This window comes from Meleagris gallopavo, chromosome 8, assembly GCF_905368555.1.
Source record: "Meleagris gallopavo chromosome 8, MGAL_WU_HG_1.1, whole genome shotgun sequence".
NCBI lineage: Eukaryota > Metazoa > Chordata > Aves > Galliformes > Phasianidae > Meleagris > Meleagris gallopavo.
The window spans coordinates 21,204,476-21,225,136 of record NC_139411.1 but is presented as its reverse complement, the minus strand read 5'-3'; the positions used below and the strand labels follow the sequence as shown (position 1 = coordinate 21,225,136).

At 37.8% G+C, this 20,661-nt stretch overlaps 1 protein-coding gene across 1 annotated transcript in view; it reads left to right on the top strand.

The window, feature by feature from the left end:
- The first annotated feature begins 942 nt into the window (after positions 1-942).
- Positions 943-20,661, top strand: part of LOC100543833 (adhesion G protein-coupled receptor A3) — a 251,820-nt gene continuing 232,101 nt past the window's right edge. Inside the window, exon 1 of the mRNA XM_085229268.1 lies at positions 943-1,287. Coding sequence (XP_085085394.1) covers positions 1,067-1,287 — 221 coding nt within the window. The 5' untranslated portion in view covers positions 943-1,066. The remainder of the gene's footprint in view (positions 1,288-20,661) is intronic.

Sequence of the window (20,661 nt, the reverse complement as noted above, 5' to 3'; positions counted from 1 at the left end):
TAGAAGCCCATTAAAAATGGAAGTCCCTATTGCAAACTGAAGGTTTTGTTCACAGAATCGCATAGAATAACATCATCATAAAATCATTAAGTTTGGAAGAAGCCTCTGAGGTTGTCCACCCCAACCTTCCACCACTGTTGTCCGCTAAACTGTGTCCCTTAGTGCCGCATCTACCCTTGAGTGCCTCCAAGGACAGTGACTCCACAACCTCCCTGAGCAGCCAGTGTCTGACCACTCTTTTGGAGGAGATTTTTCTAATATCCAACCTGAACCTCCCCAGTGTAGTTGGAGCCATTACCTTTCATCCTATCAAGGTTATGCTGAGTTTCAGCAAAATGACAAAATGAACCAAGCAAGAAAACTGGGTAGCTTGCAGCTGATACTGAAAATCCATGCTAAGAATTGCTATTTGTATCGTATGAAATACTATTGAGGAGCTGCAAAGTCAGAGAGCCATAATCAGCATACAAATGCAAACAGAGAAGGCAGCTCATTGACCTGGATGATGGAACAACCTTTGACCAGCGATCACACTGCGTTCAGGCAGTGTCAGTTGAAGTCGGACAGCAGCTTGGGTGCTGGCTGGAGCCCTGTGCTCCCTCTTAGTCTGTGCTGACCTTTGCCTGTCAGTATTGGTGATGGGAAAGCAAGCTTTCCCACTTAAGTGCGTGTGCTGTTTTGCTTAGGAACCAATAGGACAGCTGAGGATTTTCCCCACCAGGGTCCCAACCCACGGCATTTTCCACCGCTTTCCCAACTCCTGGCTGCCCGGGTGCAGCATCCACCTCATCGCTGCGGGCGGACGCGGTGGCGGGAGGAGGGTCCGCCCAGCGCCGCGGCTGCACGGGCTGCGGCAGGAAAGGAGCGGCGGCTCCTCGCAGGAGGAGGAGGAGGAGGAAGAAGGGGGGGGGGTCCCTCGGAGCGGAGCCGGCCGCAGCGAGAGGCGCGGCGGGGCGGGGCGGGGTGGGCGCGGGAGGCGTGGAGGGGAGCGCGCTGCCCGCGGAGCGGCGCGGATCGGCGCGTGCCATGCGCGGCGTGGCGGCCGGGGCTCGCTCGCTGGCTCAGCATGCGTGGGTTGTGCCGCCGCCTCTGCCTGGTGGCCGCCGTGCTGGGGCTGTGCGGGGGCAGCAGGAACTGCCCCGACCTCATCGTGGACCGTTGCCTTTGCGCGGCAGAGCGAGCCAAGGGGCCCGGCCGGCCGGCGCTGCGCATCAAAGTGGTCTGCAGCGGAGGCGACTTGGTGGAAACTTTGCAGCCCGCCGTGCTGCCCAACCGCACCGTGTCCCTGTGAGTACGGCCCGCGGGCAGCGCACCTGGCGGCGGGCGGCGGGAGGGATGCGGGGCGCGGAGGGACCCCTGGGCGCGGCCGTACCGCTACCGCAGGGCCGGCAGAAGCGGCTCCGAGCCCTGCCCGGCTGTTAAAAAGTACGTGTGAGTTTGCCTTTCTTTTTCTTTCTTTCTTCCTTTCTATTTTTTTTTTTCTCATCTTTTCTGTTTGGAAACTCTTTTTGGCGTTATGGTCGAGCTGGGGAAGCTGGGCTTCCCCTGCTGTCAATTGCGTGCTGCTGTGTGCGGTGGGTTGGGAAAAGTCAGTGCTGGCGACACCGATGGAGCTCGCCGGTACACCTTTATGCTGGTGGCAGTGTGGACTGAAAGTGTCCCAGCACTGAATGAACGATGCTGGCAAACTGTATGCTGTGAGATGAAGCAGCTTTCCCCTCCTCTCTTATCTTCTCTAAATAAAGTTTGGGACTTGATATCTCCTCTCTTAGCAATGGTTTGTGTACAACCAATCCAATTGAAACCACTGACTCTCTGATACTGTTCCGAGTTGTAACTCGGAATGACTCACAGTTCGGTGCTTCGCTTATTTATTTATTATTTCAAGTCGCTTGCAAATAGATGATGCTATTTTGTTGCCTGTTGCACAGACTTGAATAAATACAGTGTGCTGTTCGCGTGCTGCTAGGACTTGTAACTGTATTGCCAAGTGTAGGTGAAAGTAATGTCCCTATAAAGGACCCAAGCAGTAACAGATCTGTGACACTCACCCTTTAGATTGTGCACATTTTCAACAGCTCTTTCACTGTTGAATTTATTTCTGTTGACAATTCCTGCTGTGAACATCTCCACTGTTCACTGCGTTTTCTTTAAGTCAACACTTTTAGGAGACAACTGGTAAAGATAGTAATTTATAACAGCTGGGGAGCCCGTGCTGTAAATGTGCAGATGTGCTCTGTATGCTTCAGCTCAGCTCCAGCTCTGACTGCTGAGTGACTTGGTGCTGATTAGCTGTGTGCTGATTGCTCATCCGGGAGGGCTTTGCTTGTTAATGTACAAGATGTAATAACTACACTCCCAGCTAAATTTAATAGACTTTTTTAGAATCGTTTTATGAGACCAATGTCAGTTTTGACCTAGGTGGTAAATTCACTCCTGTTTTTGTGGCTTATATAACTGGCTCTATAGTATATACTCCCAGAAGGGTATAAAATGTTGACACAAACTTTTTTTTCACTGTTTAAAGATCTGCAGAAACTTTTACACTCAGTGTATCTACAAAGGCTTTTGTTCCTAAGCATTGATTTACAGAGTTGTATTTAGATTTATTTTTTTTTTTTAAAGAAGCTTTTCCTTTGACTAAATACCAGTAGATGAATCCAGCTGACCAAAGGATCAACAGAAGTATGTATTCACTGCAATGAAAAGAAACTGAATTGGAAACAGAAGTGAGAAAAGATGGATGGAGGAGGTGGTGCGTGTGAAGTGGTAGGTGGGAGGATTTGCTCACTTGCATCTGTGCATCAGGGTATCAAAAGCAAACATGTTGCTCTTACCCTGAATAAGCACATTCCAGGTGACACTTGTTCAGACTTGTTAGGAAGGTTATTTTTTTAAAACTCACTTACAGAAAACTGTGACTTGATAGCTGGTTAGCTGTACTTAGCTGGGGCAAAACACAGACGCCCTTGGTTTTATTTGTTGGGTTTGACTCAGAGAAGTACGCAATGCATTGTGTCACCTAAATGTATGGCCTTTCTCTTACTGCCTCAGTTTTTTTCCTCCTCAAAAGCAAATTTAAAGCTGAGTCTTGAAGATAAAAAGGGAAAAGTTAGAATCTGATTTAGAGATGCAATAATTTTCAGTAGTTGGAACATACAGATGACAAGTTGATTGAATGTGTCAAAGATTTTCCAGGAGAAGCTGTTTTTGATGAATGGAATTACACTTGTGAGATTTGGCCAGCTGAAAATAATGATAAAAAGCTCAAACAGCACCGCTCTTAGATTTGTTTTTGTAGCTGCATGGAAGACTTAGGCAAAAGAGAATACAGCAGTAGACGCTGCCTATTTCCATGCAGTTTTATGGGCCCACAGAGAGAATGAGAACTTTAACATATGGAGCATAACCTTTTGGATTGCTTTAAAAATTAAGAAATATAGAGGAGAATAAAGGAATGCACGTTCAGATACAGCTACCCTTTTAAGAAAGAGTGTAATGAATAGTAATTTTTTTGGCAGATTAAATCATCTTCATATATATCATATGGGGATGCTGCTTCTCTAGCACTGTTTCTTTTGGAAGGGAAAGTTAAAGCCAAACTTAACTGCTCTGCAAAGATGTCATAGAAGTTAACTCTGTTGTATCTCTTCAGTCATTAAGAGATGAAGTTGTAGTTCTTTAAGTTTTCATTTGCATGCTTGGTAATGTTGCTTGCCAGCAAATTTAAGAAGTTATGACTTGTTATTGTAATGATTTTTTTTTTTTTTCACCCAGCTGACCACAGACTTCAGCCAAGCTCAGTGATTCTGGCACTCTATGGCATGTATGCACCAAAAGTAGCACTGTAGAAAGTACTTCTGGAATTTTATAGATAGTGGCTTGACTTAACATAAACTAGCATGAAGTCACTGGAGAAACGCATATTCTTGACCAGTTGGGACCAATTATTTCTAGTGGGGAAGTACATGTAGTTTCTTGGAAATCAGATGAATCAGATGAATACTAGAGCCATTCAGTGCTGCCTGAGTGCTCCCAATGCTACAGCACAACACTAGAAATAAAATCAAAATATAAGCTGATACAGGAACTATTCCTACCCCTTTAATTTATATTAAAAAAAATATATATATAAGAAAAGAAAACAACACAAAGAGGCTTATTCTGTGCTCTCTGTTTTACTGGCTTTCTTTAGTATTTTACTTTTCTGGAAATGGGATTCAAGTACTTGATCTGGATTGAAAGGAAAAAAACAGCTGTATCTTCACAAAGTATTTATGTGTATTTTGTTAAAAGAAATTCTAAACTATATTGATTTGCAAGAGGTATTTCTGTGCCTTGTATATCAGTGAGAGGGCAGAAGAAAGGAGTTTCTTTTCTTGATTTCCATGGAGAATTATGCTGTGGCCTCATGAAATTATGGGAGCTCCCCAGATTCCTCTCAGTGGGTGTAGATCCAACAAGGAAGGATCGTATCCCCCCATGATAATAGTTTTCTCAGACACAGCTTTATGGCCAAATAAGTGGGAATTGTTACAATGAACTAATACTTTAGAAATTATTATTTTTAAATTGTGTGATTGGGTTGTTAAAGTGTAAAGTGTAGAGAAAAAGAATGACTGCATTTTTTTCCTCTTCTATACTAATGAAAATGTTAGGTTTAAATTTTTGATTGAGTTGCTGAAGCTGGGGCTCTGCAGAATAAGATGGTAAGACCAAGTTTGCCACTTTGTTTGCAGAGCAGGAGTCCTACAATTTGAAATTCCAGGGATTAGCAGTTACTGCATTATTCTACATACATAGGATGCTATATCTGTAGGTTACTTACTAGCTGTACTTTCTTCCTTTATTTTCCTATTAAATGGTGCCAAGAAGTTTAACCTTATAGTTCTTAGAAGTTCCCAGTTCATTACAGCTCTTGATATAGCTAAGCAGTATATATTTTGAAGTTATAAAGGTCGTCAGTTTCTCATAGCAACATTACTTTATTTTCCCTCTTTCCCAATTCAAAAGGAAGTCTAACATATTTGGGAGGGTGTTATTTTTACAAATTTTGCCCAGAGATATGCCTGGGTACGTCTGTTGTTTTAAATGTCATTGTACACATGAAAAAAATTAGGGTAGTGTATGGTCATAGCAGCTCTTCTATATGACTCTTCGCGTTTATGTCTGTGTGTTTATTTTTGATTGTGAGGTTGTCTCAAACTCCTCAGATTCTTAGTTTCAGAATGGGGCTACGTGACTCCAGTGGAAACCCATAGGCACAATCCGTACAGCAGGCACATTTCCATCCTCAGAGTGCTTTCCAAACATTAGCAAGCCTTCTGAAAGCAACATTCACCCCTCTTTTCTGCCCCCAAATTACTTTTATGTCACATTCATTTATGTCATGTCTATTGCTATTTATTCTAACTTATTATATTACTGTATATTTTTCATGTCCAGTCCTGAGTTTTACACTTCTATATTACTTCAGCTTAGGATACATAAATATGATTTAGTTAATGTAAGCATCTTACTGTAAAAATATATCTAAAAAATGTTTTTTTTGTCCCTAAGAACTTAGACTTTAAGCTAGCCAAAGCAAACAAAGCAAGAATTGAGGGAAGAATGAACAAAAAATATTATTCATTAGTTTTATCTCCCCATCTTAAAACTTGATTTTTTTTTTCTTTAGTGGTAAAAGGTCTCGCGTATTGTTGCCGGTTTCCAAATAACTGGATTCTTAAAGAATGTAGGGTAGTTCTCATTGTAAAGGTTTTCACAGACTTTTTCACCTTAGTTAGCTTCCTGTGTTCACTCAAAGTGCCAGAAAAAAAAAAATATATAAAAACCAGGTTTCCTGCTCCATTATTGATGGATGTATACATATTTATACATGCTTTCTCCAAAAGCTCTTAGAAAACAAAGTCAGTTTCTTGTGAAATAAATTCCCATCATAAAGTAAATTGATGCAGAAAACATGGAAGGTCTGAGAGGAATGCTTGGGAAAGGCAAAACTAAGATAAAAGAAAAACAGTAGAGAAGAAAAGTCTTTAGATATTAGTCTAAATTTCCTTGATGGTTCAACTGGAGTGGCCACGAAATACCATAACTGAAAATATTAATTTTTCTTCATGTTATTTCTGATGAGAGGATGTCTGGATTTGAATTCTCTTGTCTGTGTCTTAGTACCGTGAAGGACTCTGACCACTTCCAAATTACGACTTACTGTTAGTGAAGCCAATACATGGGCATTAGTGGAAATTGTAACAAGAGAGGAGGGCAAAAAGGTTCTGCTTAGGCAAACAGAGCTTTATTTATAAATGATGTTCAAAATTCCATAAAGGCTGAAGTTCTTTCCCTTTTGATTAGATCATAAATATCATAAATTGAAAAAAATGCCACATATCTTTCTGGTGCTTTGAGTTCTCAAGGTAACTTTCTCTGAGGAAAACCGTGAAAAGGAAAGCGGTGAGAATTTTTGGAAACAGATGAAGTTATTTGCTGGTATTAAATGGTTTGTTAATTTGGTAATTTAATGGAGAAACACAATTCTCTTTTTGCTGCATGCTGGGAAATTTGCAGTACCTTACACTTAGTTTCATTCCAGAGATATAAATAAACTGCTGAGATAGACAGGAGGATAGCAGTACATGTGTGTATTAAGTGTATATCTGATAGCTATTGAGAAGTCCTAAATGAAGTTGGGGTTTTATGATATGGTATAATTTGGTTAGCTACTGACCACGTTTGCCTGAAGCAGGGAGAGATTTAACACGTCACCGCCTTTCTTTTCTTCTTTTTTTTTTTTGTCGGTTACCCTAATATTCATAAAATCCATTTAGTTTTAATGATTAGAAGGTATGTGCAACAGCATCTTGCTTTTGAAGTGCAGATACTCTCATCTGATGTGATGGCCTGGGAGAGAGAGATTTATGGATGTGGAATTTCCCGTTATTGGAAGCTGTATGAGTTGCTGCCCCTTGGGACCTAGGTACTGTCAGCCCTTAAAGTGGGCAGCTCTTCAGATTCGGTAACGTAGTGCTTTTTTTCCTTTTCCTTTTTTCCTTTTTTTCCTTTTTTTTTCTTTTTTTTTCCTTTTTTCTTTTTTTTTTCCTTTTTTCCTTTTTTCCTTTTTTCCTTTTTTCCTTTTTTCCTTTTTTCCTTTTTTCCTTTTTTCCTTTTTTCCTTTTTTCCTTTTTTCCTTTTTTCCTTTTTTCCTTTTTTCCTTTTTTCCTTTTTTCCTTTTTTTTCCCTTTTTTTTTATAGTTTTAGTTTAAAAAGAAAAAATGAAATATTTCCTCAAGATATGTTTTTCTTTCCTTTAGCCCTTCTCAAAATCCTATAGCAGCATGAGGAGAGGTGAGGTGATGAGGGGGGAATAGCATTGTGGGGAGAGAGGTGAAGAAGGGGAAATAACTGTCCAATAACAGTCCTAACAGTCAGAAGGGAAGGGGCTGAAAAGTCTTACTAACATAAAGCACACAAAGTTTAGTATTTCTATATGTTTTCTTTTTTTCTGAGTCATTCAGAGTTTCAAAATGACAAACGTAGCTGATGCTGTACTGTAATGGTCTTGCTAACACCTGTGACTCTAGAAGCCCATTTGTTCCTTTGCTATCCATACAGACCCAGAAGTACTGCCAGTACTGGGCAGAAGTAGCCAAGGAACACTGCTTGCTTGTGCAAAGTGTGCCCTACTTGGGGCCCTCTGTCAGAATGTATTTTGCAGCTGTTGTATTCAGCCACACTCCACATAATCCACCCCTAGGTTCCTCACTTTTGTCTTTACTTCTGCTTTTGCAGTACAGAACTGGCATAAATCTGTAAGTTCAAGGGCAGTCTTTACTGAGGCAGAGATTGGGTTCTAACATCCTGTAGGAAACTTGTGTGTATGTGCGTATGTGTTTATATTTATACATATATACACACACACACAGAAAAAAAAAAAAGTTTACACACTTCCTTCATGGACACGAGAGTCAGAATTTTGTGCCAGCTTGAATTTCACTGCTTTATTACTATCTATCAAAAATCTATAACTGTGCTGTTTTTTTTGAGTTTGAAGGAAATAGATTTCTAAGCTTCCTCCTTTTCCATCTTCTACATAGGTTGTAAAAAAACATTACAGCTTCAAAAGCTTGCAGGAGAATGAAAAGGTTGGGTGTGTGCTGCGTTAATTGGCTCTGGTTAACTCTGGTCAGTTGCAAGTTTGCTGTCTGGTTCTGGACTTCCCAAGTCTAAATTGGCTAAAAACACTGTGTTGTTTATAATACCAATATTTTTTCCATTTACTTTGGAAATTACGTAATACAGAGAAAGTTCAGGCTCAGTTCTTATTTTTGTGGCAGCATGCCATTCTTCACCCTTCTCTTAAAATCATTTCCAACTGTGTTTTCATGGCTGAGACTGATTTGGGAGTACTCTGAAGGTACATTTAGTCATATGAAAACTGCTTTTGCATTTTCTGTTATAGTCTTACAGCCTTGTTGACAGTTTCTTTTCTGTTCTTAGTCAGATATAATCTTATCCGAACAGCAGTATGTCAAATGTATAAACTGTTCTGCCAATGAAGTAAACACCCAGTGGCTTATGGGTATTACACTCATAGACCTATTAATCTTCACAAGAACGTGAGAGTTATTTCCAGATCATATAGAATTGAGATTTGCTGATAGCTATGCATAAATGAGCAAATTATTTTAAACTTGTGTTTTAAGTCTTCCTTTGGTAAGTGGCTGTCTTTTGAAATGGTTGGTAATAAAATCTCATAGAGGTAGAAAGGCACTGGCATGCCACTTCAGTGTATTTACTGGAGTATTCGTATAACACACAGTGAAATGTAAAGGATTTTCTGTATTAGTATCATAGTTTTTGAGTAACTTGATTAGTTAAGGCCTCCAAATTAGAAACAATTATGATTTTCCTAGTTTACTGCAGAAATACTGTGATTTCTTCCTTCTAATAACAATCAAGATTGTGTCTCTTCATAAAACTCTCATTTTTATATTATGATGTAGATTACCCCAGAAAGTGTATTAGTGCACATTTTATAGATAAACCTTTACCTTCCAATTCTATACTTTTATGTAACTTGAGAAAAGAACAAACAAAATCACAGACAGAAAATAAAGTTAGCAGTAACAAAATCAGGCCTGGAAAATTTGAAGAAAAGCACAGATTTAAGGAAAAAAAAACAAAAAATTCACATTTCAATATAGTGTAATTTCCCAGGCAACAGTTGCTTGGATATCTGTACTTCATCATGCATGATATCAACTTCTGTGAGAGCAGAGGGAAGGGAGAAAAGCATAACCTGTGTGTTTAGAATTTTATCAATACAGTTTTATATATACTTCAAAGGAGGTATACTAAAATGTTAGGAAAGGTTCCTCGAAGGGAGTGTGCTGACAACCTGGTGCAAGAAACTTATTGGCACTGAAGAAAATACTCATTGCCAATATTGAGGAATCAAACTGACCAGCGCTCCTAAGTAATGTGTATTTGCATGCTGCAGTGCGTCCTGGTTAATTCTCTCTGTCTTCTGTGGGACATTCTGTCTGCATGGAGCCATTTCCCATTAGTCTCAGAACCTTGTAATTCTGCACTTTGCTTCTATTATGACTCTTTCATTGATATTTACTGCAATTTTTTCTCTTACCTGCACCTCTTTATTCAATGCTGATGTGTAATATACACTACCCTTTGCTATAAATGCATGTAAAAAAATTAAAAACAAAACTGAACTACACCTGTCTCCTTCATTAGCTCTCCTCTTGGTGTTCTTTATGCTCCATTCTCACTTTCCAATGTGCTCTCATTTCTTCATTAGCTTTTGCACTTTCACTGGTGTGTGCTGGTGTTTCTAGCTCACACTCTCCACCTCTTCTCTGGTCTTTCATGACTTTCCAGATCTTTCTAAAACCCTCCATTACATCTTCCCTCATTACCTTTGGTCCTTGACTCACTTTATTCATTTCTTCTGAACTTACTGATTGGAACTGAAACGAGTGAGGATATGGGTCCTCAGAGAGATCTAACTTAAGCCCTGGAGTTCAGCACTGCCTGGAATTGGGGCCAGGCAGATGGAGTTGATCCTATTACACAACTTTCAAAGAAGAAAAATGAAAGGAGGCAGAACAAAACAGAGTTTATCATTAGAACTGCAGCCAGCAGCATAGAGAAGTCTGAATGTGGTTGTGTCAAGCAGTGTTTTTATATTGAACTGCAGCCCATGTTGCTGACAGTTGGAGGGAAATGTCTTGATGGTCAGATTTGCTTCACAACCCTAGAATTGTATATTGCTTAGAAGGGAAGAGGAGAAGTCTAATTTCTAGTTTTCTCTACCCTTTGTGACAGCGTTCAAACAAGATTGTAACCATCCTTCCAAAACTGTGAAATGTGTATAACACAAGTAATTATAGTGATATAGGATGAAATCTTGACATGTGCTGTTATTCTTGTTGCAGTTCTTGAGCCAGAAAACTAAACTTTTCAATATGTAGGCAAATCTAAACTTATGGGACTGCATTCCTTTCTCCTGCAATATAGCTAGCATTATTCATATGCAAAGTTTATCATGTATCTCCATCTTAAATTAGAACATGTTAATGAACTGTTCTCGGCAATGGCTGTAGCATTGACAAATCCCTACTTATTTTGCAAAAGCCATGACTTCCGATCCACATTAAGGATGGGATGCAGGAAAGGTGCACAGTCAAAATACATGAGCTTTCACTGCTCAGAAATGCATGGTTATTTCTGCAAATTTCACTGCTTGTCCAGGTCCGTGACTGACACTGCTTTATTAAATAAGTCTTTAAAAAAAACCACCATGTTTTCATGGCAATAAAACAATACATGACATTCCATCTGTAATAAATGTCATCACTTAAGACTTATTTTTTGTTAGACACTCATTTTGCAGATTGGATGTACCAACTTGTCATCATAACATTTATTTATTGCAGGAGGCCCTTATTAGGTATCTCATCTGTAGCAAGGTAGATATATGTAAGTAGGGAAGGACAGGATTTTGTCATATTATGCTTCAGGTACCTCTTCGAAGTACAGTACTGTGATTGTTTAACAAAATTTGGATTACATGGTGCTCAGAAAATGGAGTCAATCTGTGGGAGTTACAACACCATGTATTCATGTAGCTGTTAAACCACTGGTGCATATAAGAAGAATTTCTGCAGTTTTTTCTCTGCATTTGGTAACAATAAGCTCTCAGAAAGTTAATCAGCCTATAAGAAAAACATTTTTTACAATAAGAATGATGAGGCATAGAGCAGGTTGTCCAGAGTGGTGATGAATGCCCCTCCTTGGAGGCACTCAAGGTCAATTTGATGGGAATCTGAGTACCTGATGGAGCTATAGGTGTCCCTGTTCCTTGTAGGGAATGTGGGTTAGGTGTTCTTTCAGGGTCACTTCTAGCTCAAATGATTCTATGATTCTGCTTTTTTTCCTGCAATGGTGAGAAATTTTGAGTGAGAAAATAAGTCTACTTACTGCTACTGGGAAGCCATCTGTAAGGGTAATTTTAATATTATTTATTTATTTTTCTCTTGGTCAGTATTTCCTTTGTTTTCCTTTCATTTCTTCAGTAACAGATGCTTATAGGGTCACATTAAATTTTCAGGATTTTAGGACCTATTTTTGTGTACCTGAGGAAGAGTGGAGGCGCGCAGGTTTAGAGATATAAATATCAGAAAACGAAGTTTTGTCAGTCATAGGTACTTGGTGTTTGTTTTATTTATTTGTACAATTTAATGTGTACTAAATGAATGCCAATTGCTGTCTGCGTAAAATACTGACCTGGCATATAGCTTCCTCATGAAGCTGTAGCAGATATTATAGAGGCAATGCCTTTAGCTTAAACAGAAACAATGAGATCTGCTAAAAAGGGATGGTAATTTTTCACATGCTTCTCTTTGTCTTTATTTACTCAGTGAAAGTATGAATATTGAAATTCCTCACATTTGAAATGTGGAAAAAGCCCACAGAGAAATATCATTGATTGTTGAAAATTCATAATTCTCTCAACTTTTTGCAAAATTACTTGTTATATATAACAGTGTAAAGAGTCAACAATATAAATTCACAAACCAAAGAATAACCATATGTTCTAAATTAATGTAATAAATTCTAATTCTCTGAATATAGAGCAAATGAATTTATTGCTTTAGAATACTTCATGTTTATCGATTGTCATTATAAACCTGTCTCTAATTTACTATTCTTCCTGAAACAATTCTTATTAATTAATTTGTGCCTATATTTAATAACTAGTCCATTAATACATTTTCCCATAAAGTGATCTTCAAAACAATTTGACATAGTCAGCAATTTACCCTCTAACTACAACATTTTTTTAAATCTTTATTTAAATAGATAAGACAGCAATTCTTGGTAATTGAACTAAGAGATTTCAAAAGAAACTGCTCTCCATATTTTTTCATGTATTGTTAATAAGAGTAAGGAAATTAACTGCTTCAGTGACCCTAAATGCTGTTAAGGTTGTGGAGTTTTTTTTCTTTGTGTACCTTTGAGCAACTGAGGACATTACTTCAATATCTTTATTACAGCTATTTGGTTATAAAGATATTTGGTAATGAAGAGGGATTAGATGCCCAACCCAAGTTTGGAAGAGATTAGAGCAAATAATTTTTTAATGCTGGCTTTCCAGATCACTACTTTAGCTGAGGCAGAGTGATTGTTTTAAACAAATAAAATCCCTTAAGTAATCATTTATTAAATAGCTCTGAAGTCAGGGGTTGGGGCTTTTTTTGTTGTTGCTGTTGTTTTCTTTTTTCTTTTTCGTTTCTCCCTTTTTTGAAAGTAGCTATCAAAGTGGTGGTACTGAAGTATTTGTTGAGTCGGTGTTTCCATATCACTAGTTAGTCAGTAAGCTTTTTCAGTTTGTTGGTGTTTTTCAAACTCTAACAAAGGTTCTGTACACTGAAGAATTGGAGTTGGCTTTCCCATCTTTTTTTTTTTTTTTTTCACTTGCTGCTCTGCTGTTTTGCTCAAATTTTCAGTTTTTAAATCTCTAAAAACATAATACCTGGACACTAAAAATATTCTCATTTGCTGCAGTCTGGATGTTTGATAAAAACATGTGAGTAGCTGTCTGGACCATTGCCACAGCCATGTAGCCTGGTATCCTAACCCTCTTGTGTTTAGAAGCCTGGTGCATAGAGTAGTGTAGCACTGCAACTTTTCCCATAAGGACCTTGCAGTTTCCAGCCCATCTCGGAGATGTAGCTCAAGTGTGTTTAATTTACCAAAATGGATTGTTCTATTGTGCAGTCCAGTGCTCCTCTGAACCCTTCCCAGATCTGCATTTGTAGCATCTCATGGCAAGAAGTGCTGCAGCTTAACTGCGTGCTGGTAATGAATAACCTCCTTCTGTTTATGTCTGAGTTTGAAGAGTTCAGAACTCTTTCTTTGGAATTTGTTTCTGCCAGAGCTGACATGGTTATCAAACTCAGGAAAGCGGGCCATGTTCAGTCTTTAAGTGGAGAGCCCATCTCTGTGCTTTTCTGGTTGTCCTTTTACTTATCGTTAATCACTGTCAGTAAGCTGAAAGGCAAAGAGGTGATGAAGTTTCAAGAAATAAAATTAATTCATAGTATTAATAGTATTCTTTCTTTTGTGTAATTAACATTGTGGTTAACTTTGTGAAGAGTGGTGATAAAACTTTTTCTTTTATAATAAAAGTCATTACCTTTAACTCAACCCATGGGGAAATGCATTGGTATTGTAGAGGAAAAAAAAAAAAAAGGAAGCCCTATAAGCTCTATTCCAGCTTTTTACATTTTGGATTAATGAAAAATGAACAAAAGCTTAGAGCCAGCTTTCTCATTGGTTGGCCTAGTTTTTCTTGGCAGATTGATAGGTTTTCCTTCTTCCCTCTGTATTCCTTAAAAATAAGTGAATCTTTACTTTTTCTTGTACACTGAGGCATTTTGTGATTTGCTTAGTTACTGGTTCTATGGAAAGGAAAGAGAGAAGAAGGTATGATTGAGAGAAAAACTATTAAAGCACAGTAAGAGCATGCCTGTGAAAATAGGATTTGGAGTACATACATGATTTTAAAAGGTACAGAGCACTGTTGGATTGGTCTTGTTTTTATCCATCTCAACTAAAATCTTTTTTATTGGTATTGATGGTAGCAATTTACTTGTGCAGAAAGACCCCAGCATATTGTTTCTGCTAGTTGCTGCTTCACTCATGTTAAGTTTTAGTTTTCTTCTGTGAGTCATTTAGATGACAGCTTTATGATTAATAATATGCTAATAGTGGCTTTTGGATTTTGTTACTGACTGGTGACAGTGTATTAATCTGACTGGAAAGAAATGGTTAAAAGACACTGGAAGTGGAAAGGTTCCTGTTTGCTGATTTCCTGCTATGCTGATGACTCCTTCATTTATAGTTGTGTTGTTTTTTAACTGGTAAATTATAGGAATCACTTTCCAGGAACTGGTCAGCATGAAGGTTCTCTTCCTGGGCCTTTCTAGGAAACCTTTTGCCTCTTTGAGGTTGCCTAGACTCTGCCAAATTGACCATGAAAGGGGAAATAATTAGACACACAATATGTATAAACACCATCAACTGGATTGGCACTTTTTGCAAAAGAGAACTTGGATTACTTCTTCACTGTATTGATCTGTATGAACAGTTTGAAGATTTACAGACCTCATGGAGGAGATACTACTCAGTCATCAGAGATGGATATGTTCTGCTGAGCAATTTTTCCCTGTCTGGACAAGTGTGTTTGTTGCTCATGGTCAAAGGCTGTCCTGAAGCTGCAGAGGATGCTTCTGGGACTTTCTGCCATTGAAGGGTTCCCCAGCTCTGACTGAGGATGTAGTTACTGGGAAGGCATTGCTTGCTTTATTCTACAAATTGCTTTTTTTTGACTATTTGGGCACTGTAAGGTAATAGAGATTATTCTGCAGGGGGAAAAAAAAAAAAAGTATTGATCACTAAGGAAATAATTTTTTAATGGTAGTTTGTTTGTACTTAGAAGAATGAGGCTGCAAGGAAGGGTTGGGAATGTGAATTGGTGTCTGGAATGTGTGAGTAACTCCATTAGCTATCTAGTCTTCATTGTCCTTCAGTTTTGCTGTGATTGAGAAGATTCTGCTAATATCAAGATGAATATCAGTATTGATGAATGATAGATGAAGCACGTAGCACCTTCTAACTTATGTACTGATTGATTCTGAACTTAGATAGTTCTCTGACAGTTCAGCAGTAATCAACATAAGTAATAAGAGAAAACATCTTGTTCCCCATGTGTAAGAGCAGAATTTTGCATCTGCATCTCAGATGCTGTGTACTTCCATGTCAAACAGCATACAGCAGGACAAGATGAGGTCCAGAAAATGGGCCATAAATATGCAGAGGTGTGGAATGATGAATAACTGAGAGAGTGTTATCCTAAAAACCCAAATGGTATATTAAAAAGTAATAGAGAAGATTACTCAGATTTTTTTAAAACTGTTTTTTTTTTTTTTTTTTTTTTTTTTTAAGGTTTTACATATTATAGGACTGAGGCAGCAACAAATAATTGGATTGGAGTTTCTAAGAATTAAAATTGTATCTTCATGCCTTGCAATGTTACCTGCAGGGCTTTTTTCTTTAGTTCTTACATTTATGAATCTTCTCTTGACTGCTATCAAAGACAGGATAGTGATCTAAACAGACTTCTGTCTGACCTGCTCCTGATGGTTTGATGCTGTTCAGTGCATTTATTCATGATCCAGATGGAAAATGTAAAATCCTCAGAAGACAGTCTGGAGGAATGATTATATCCTGGGGCAGTTCTGTGGAATAACCAGGATCACTTGGCAAGCACGACTCGATAGATCAACGTTCATTTTTACATGGCCAAGAACACTGTCAGATATCCAGAACAAAGAAAGTAGTTTGCACTTGCACATTCCAGAAAGCTGTTCCAAAATTGTGTCACTGAAAAGCAGTTAATTATAATGGTGCATAATCAGTTAAACATCTGTTCCTGGTGTGATATTATTACATGAGCACTGATAGTACTGCCTTGGATCCAAAAGCTGGGAATGAAAATCAGAGTTAAGGAGTCAGTATTACCTTTGTTTGCCACTACTGAAAAAAAAAAAAAAAGAGTACTAAATAAAGTTGTTAAAATATATTTTGAGCATTCAAGCATAATTTAAAGAATAGAAAACACGTGTTGTATACTTAAATATCTTCTCACAAATTTCTTTTACTTGTTTCAGATTAAGAAGTTTTTTGATCATGTCCCCTAGGTGTTTACAAAGAAGAAATATGTCTGATCTCAAAATAATTTTATTTGGAAAATAAATGAGAGAGTCCCTGAGAGCTCAAATCAAATGTGTTCAGTGTAGGAACTCAAGATAAAATGTAGGTGAGAATGAGTAATCTTTGGAAGACATGGGAGGAAGTATCCATCATGACTCCTTTCTTAATTTAAGACTGGATATTGTAAAAACTCAACAAGAAACCGAGCTTTTGATACAGTTTTTACTGGGAGAGGTTCTTTGGATTAATTGACACGTTTACACTGCTCTCTTCTGAGTAAGTTTTATTATTTAGTGATATTATTTATTATTTATTGATATTATTTGAGTCTTTTAGCAGTAGGGCACAGAATTACCAAGATAAGCCATACTTTTTTGAAGGGGAGAAGCTGCTGATATATTTGTATACTAGTAAATGTGTGGCTCTTATATTTTGTTTAATACAGAGGTAGAATTGCTGTAGTACCAAAATAATTGTTTGTTGACTGTACAGTAGTACACTGTATTTGGAAATACTCAGCACTGGAAAGTTTCCAGGTGTCATCTGGCGTGCCACTGGCAAACGTGTTCACCAGGTGTACTTCATCTGTGAGTACTTCTGCTTTGAATTTTTCATAATAGTATGACTCTAGTTTAACTCTTGAGATGTCAAATCCACTGATTGTAATGACGTCTATTTGTTATTGTTACCCAATTATTCGAATTCCCAGTCAAATTTCACCCCATTGTTTACCTTCAAAATATTGACAGCAAAGAGGAAGCCAAATAAGTATACTAGCATAAAAAGCTGCAGTTTAAAAACAATCAGCGTGTTTGTATGCTTCTGCAATTAACTGTGTATCTGTTTTCCCTGTCTGTTGCAGCCATGAAGATTTTTACTGAGTGGTGGGTATGGGTGAAAAAAGATGCTACTAAAAACCGTTATAGCTTTAAGTTACTTCATAGCAGCTCTTTATTGCAGAGATGAAAGTTACAAAGAGCTTAGTGATTTGAATATTACTATCCTTTGATCTTTAAGTTTCTCATTAAGTTTAATGTTTCAGTAGCGACTGTTTTTAAAGTGCTCCCCTGTACCCTATGTTTTATGTGTTTTGTTTTTTTGTTTTTTAAAGTGATTTCTGTAATTTGGCAATGTTTCTTTCCTGTACTAGGAAGTGCAACCTTTTAGCCACACTGAAAAGATTTCCTCCTGGTCTTTTCTAAAATTTTTTAGACTTTTTACAGCAATTAAAGTCGTGTCCTATATAGTGTACTATAATTTACAAAGGTAGGCTAAAAACGTTAGATGTCTGCTCTTTTCACATTGCATCCAATCAAGTCTATATTTAGCTGGAAAACAGTAGTCTTATCTGTGAAAATCATACGATTTATTTACTGATTCAAATGACAACTGTTTGGAAGAGTGTATTAATCACCCTGAAGACTCACTGGTAAAGCTTTATGTAATCTAGAATTATTTTTTGTTTTATTGATGGATAGTACCTTGTGCAACAGGTGTAGCATATACATTATATTATAATGTAACTGTAACCTAAAGGAGTAATCTGAGGCATTCTTAGAGGAAAAGGAGGAATCTAAAAGCTGGCAATTTGTTAATCACAAATGCTATCTGGACAATTGCTTCATTTTGTAAAGTAATTTGGAGGGGGATTTGTAATGCAGCTTTCAGCTTTCTGCTGTGTAGAGCATCCACATAACTCATTTGGAATTGAATGATAATACAATGTATAGCTTTTTGCAAGCTGTGTTTATGCCTTAAAAACAAAACAAAAAAACACCACCAACAAAAGAAGCTTAAAACTTAACTCAAATCACTGGAAACAAGCAAGCTTTTTTCTCTTCTGTGACTGTCTTTTCCCAGGCAATGTGCAAACTATTATAGAAATATTCAAGACTGAACTCCTTTGCCAGAATTCAGTAGCAGGGTCTTGAAACGTTTTTATGGCATTCATGCTGCAGGCATTAAGGGAAGCTGCTTGTTCCCTGCATGTGTTCAGGGTTCTTCACTTTGTCCAGATTGTCTCTGGAGTATTAGGCTGGGATTGGATCTGCTGTTGGTGCAATGATTGTTGTTCGTTTCTGTAGAATTTTCACAGAAAAAAACCCTTCTCAGCCACACCACTGTAATGGTACTGCTAATGAAGTCCGGATGTGACTGTTCTATGGTACCATATGTATGATCAAAAATTGCTAGTCTTATTTAATACGATACATATTTATACAGGATTTTGATGGAGTATATAGTCAGAAATCATTGTCAATAAATCCTTATGGCAACCAAACAGAGAAGACACAAACCTACAATAGCAGGTGTTACTTGAGTAACAAAATTTCTATTATGAGAATTTCTAATAAGATAAAAAGGTATTGAATGACTTAAAACATGAGTTTTTGTCTAAATTCAATTCTTCCCATGACACATCAATCGTACCATGTTTTATTTAGATGTTTAAATTATAGGTCTGCTGAGAGTGATAACTTCGCGTTATCACAGGACTTATGGTGAAAACACAGAGTGCAGAACAAGTTCTCTGTCCTTTCAAGGTGAATAAAATCTTATTTTATTTTTATGAATATAGAAAGGGAAAACCTCATATTATTCTGACACATATACATCAATACAGACTTTTGTGAAAGTACTTACTTCATTTTAGTCATACAAGTGAGAGATGAATTCCTATTTTCTGTATTGAGAAATCAGTTGTATGTAATTGGTTGAGTATTCAAAGTCAAAATCAATTTTTTTTTTTTGTTCTGAATAATCCTCATAGTTTTGCTATTCCTAAAGGTAGTCAAAATACAAGTTTTAAGTTACCCAGAAGAAACATTTTGCCAAGTCTGTGACAAAAAATGCAATATTGCAGCAGTTGTTTTCTGATTAGAGTACCCTGGTTGACGTAATCTCTCATCTGGTCTAGAGCTAAATGTATGCCAGTTTTATCCGTAATATTTGTTGTTCTGGGTGTGCAGTAAAAAACAAGTTAAAATCAGGTTGGATTTATGGTAAAATGACTTTTGGAATCAAAGTCCATGTTATACTGTGATAGCTCAATCTATCACCTTCATACTAACACTACTGTGTCCAGATGTGGAGTTCTTAGTACAGTAGAGATGTGGACATGTTGGAATATATGCAGAGGGGGCAATAAAAATGATCCAGGGGATGGAGCATCTTCCCTACAAGGACAGGCTGATAGAGCTGGGGCTTATCAGCCTGGAGAATAGAAGGCTCCAGGAAGACCTGAGAGCAGTATCTAAAGAAGTGAACGGATGCTTTAGTGGGATCTATTGTGGCAGGACAAGGGGAAATGGTTTCTAATGAACAGAGGATGGATTTAGATTGGATATACAGACAAAGTTTTTTACAAAAGGGTGGAGCACTGGCATGGGCTGCTCAGAGAGGTGGTAGTACCCTGCCCCTGGAGACATTCAAGATCAAGCTGGATGGAGCTCAGAGCACCTGATGGAGTTGTAGGTGTCCCTGTTCATAGTGGGGGAGTTGGACCAGAGGGTCTTTAAGGGTCTCTTCCCATTCAAACGATTCTAAGGTTACATGGTGAAATTTTCAGAAGTGGAAGTCAGTGTTTAGTAGCATTAAAAAAAAAACAACTCCAAATACCCTACTTAGTCAGGCCATTGGTCCTCAAGGCAAATATTCTCTAAATCCTGTCATTTTGAAAAGTATGAATTTAGGTTCCAATATTATTATTTTTGAGAAGATATAGGGGGGAGAATGAGAAAAATGAGAGGGAGAAATGTTGATGCAGAGCTTGTAGGAAAGTCATAAACTGCTAAATGTCATACAGATTCAGATTAATATTGTCAATGTAGTGAAATACTATCCCTCAAGTAGGTTATGGATGCTTCTCTAGCTGCAGAGGGAAGGCTCAATTATTCATCTGCACTTCTTTTCAGTCCTATTGTGTTTTCACATCTATCTACCGTCTAATTGTTGTTTTCTTTCTTTTCATTACAGTCTTGCAAAGAAGAGACATGAGACTGGATTTCTTGAAAGTATTGTAAGGGAAATGGCCAGATAATTTATTCTCTTTATGCCTAAGAAGTCACAGATAAGGTGTTAAGATGGCAGTAGCTTACTCTGTAACAAAAATGGGAGACTAAGTACTTTAAGGGAGGTCTGTTGTCACAGTTTTTTGGTGTTTCCAAGAAGTTCCTGCCAAGCATGGAAGCTCAGTAATGTGCAAGTAGATTAATTGAATATCTGCTGTGCTTACTTCTGCCTGGATTTTAATCTGATATCTTCAGGAAAAGGGAGAGGTGAGGGTGCTGGTGAACAAAAGGAAATACTTCCTTGACCTCACCACTGCGTAAAATACAAAAGCTGCTATGGTGAAGCTTGAGGGCAAGA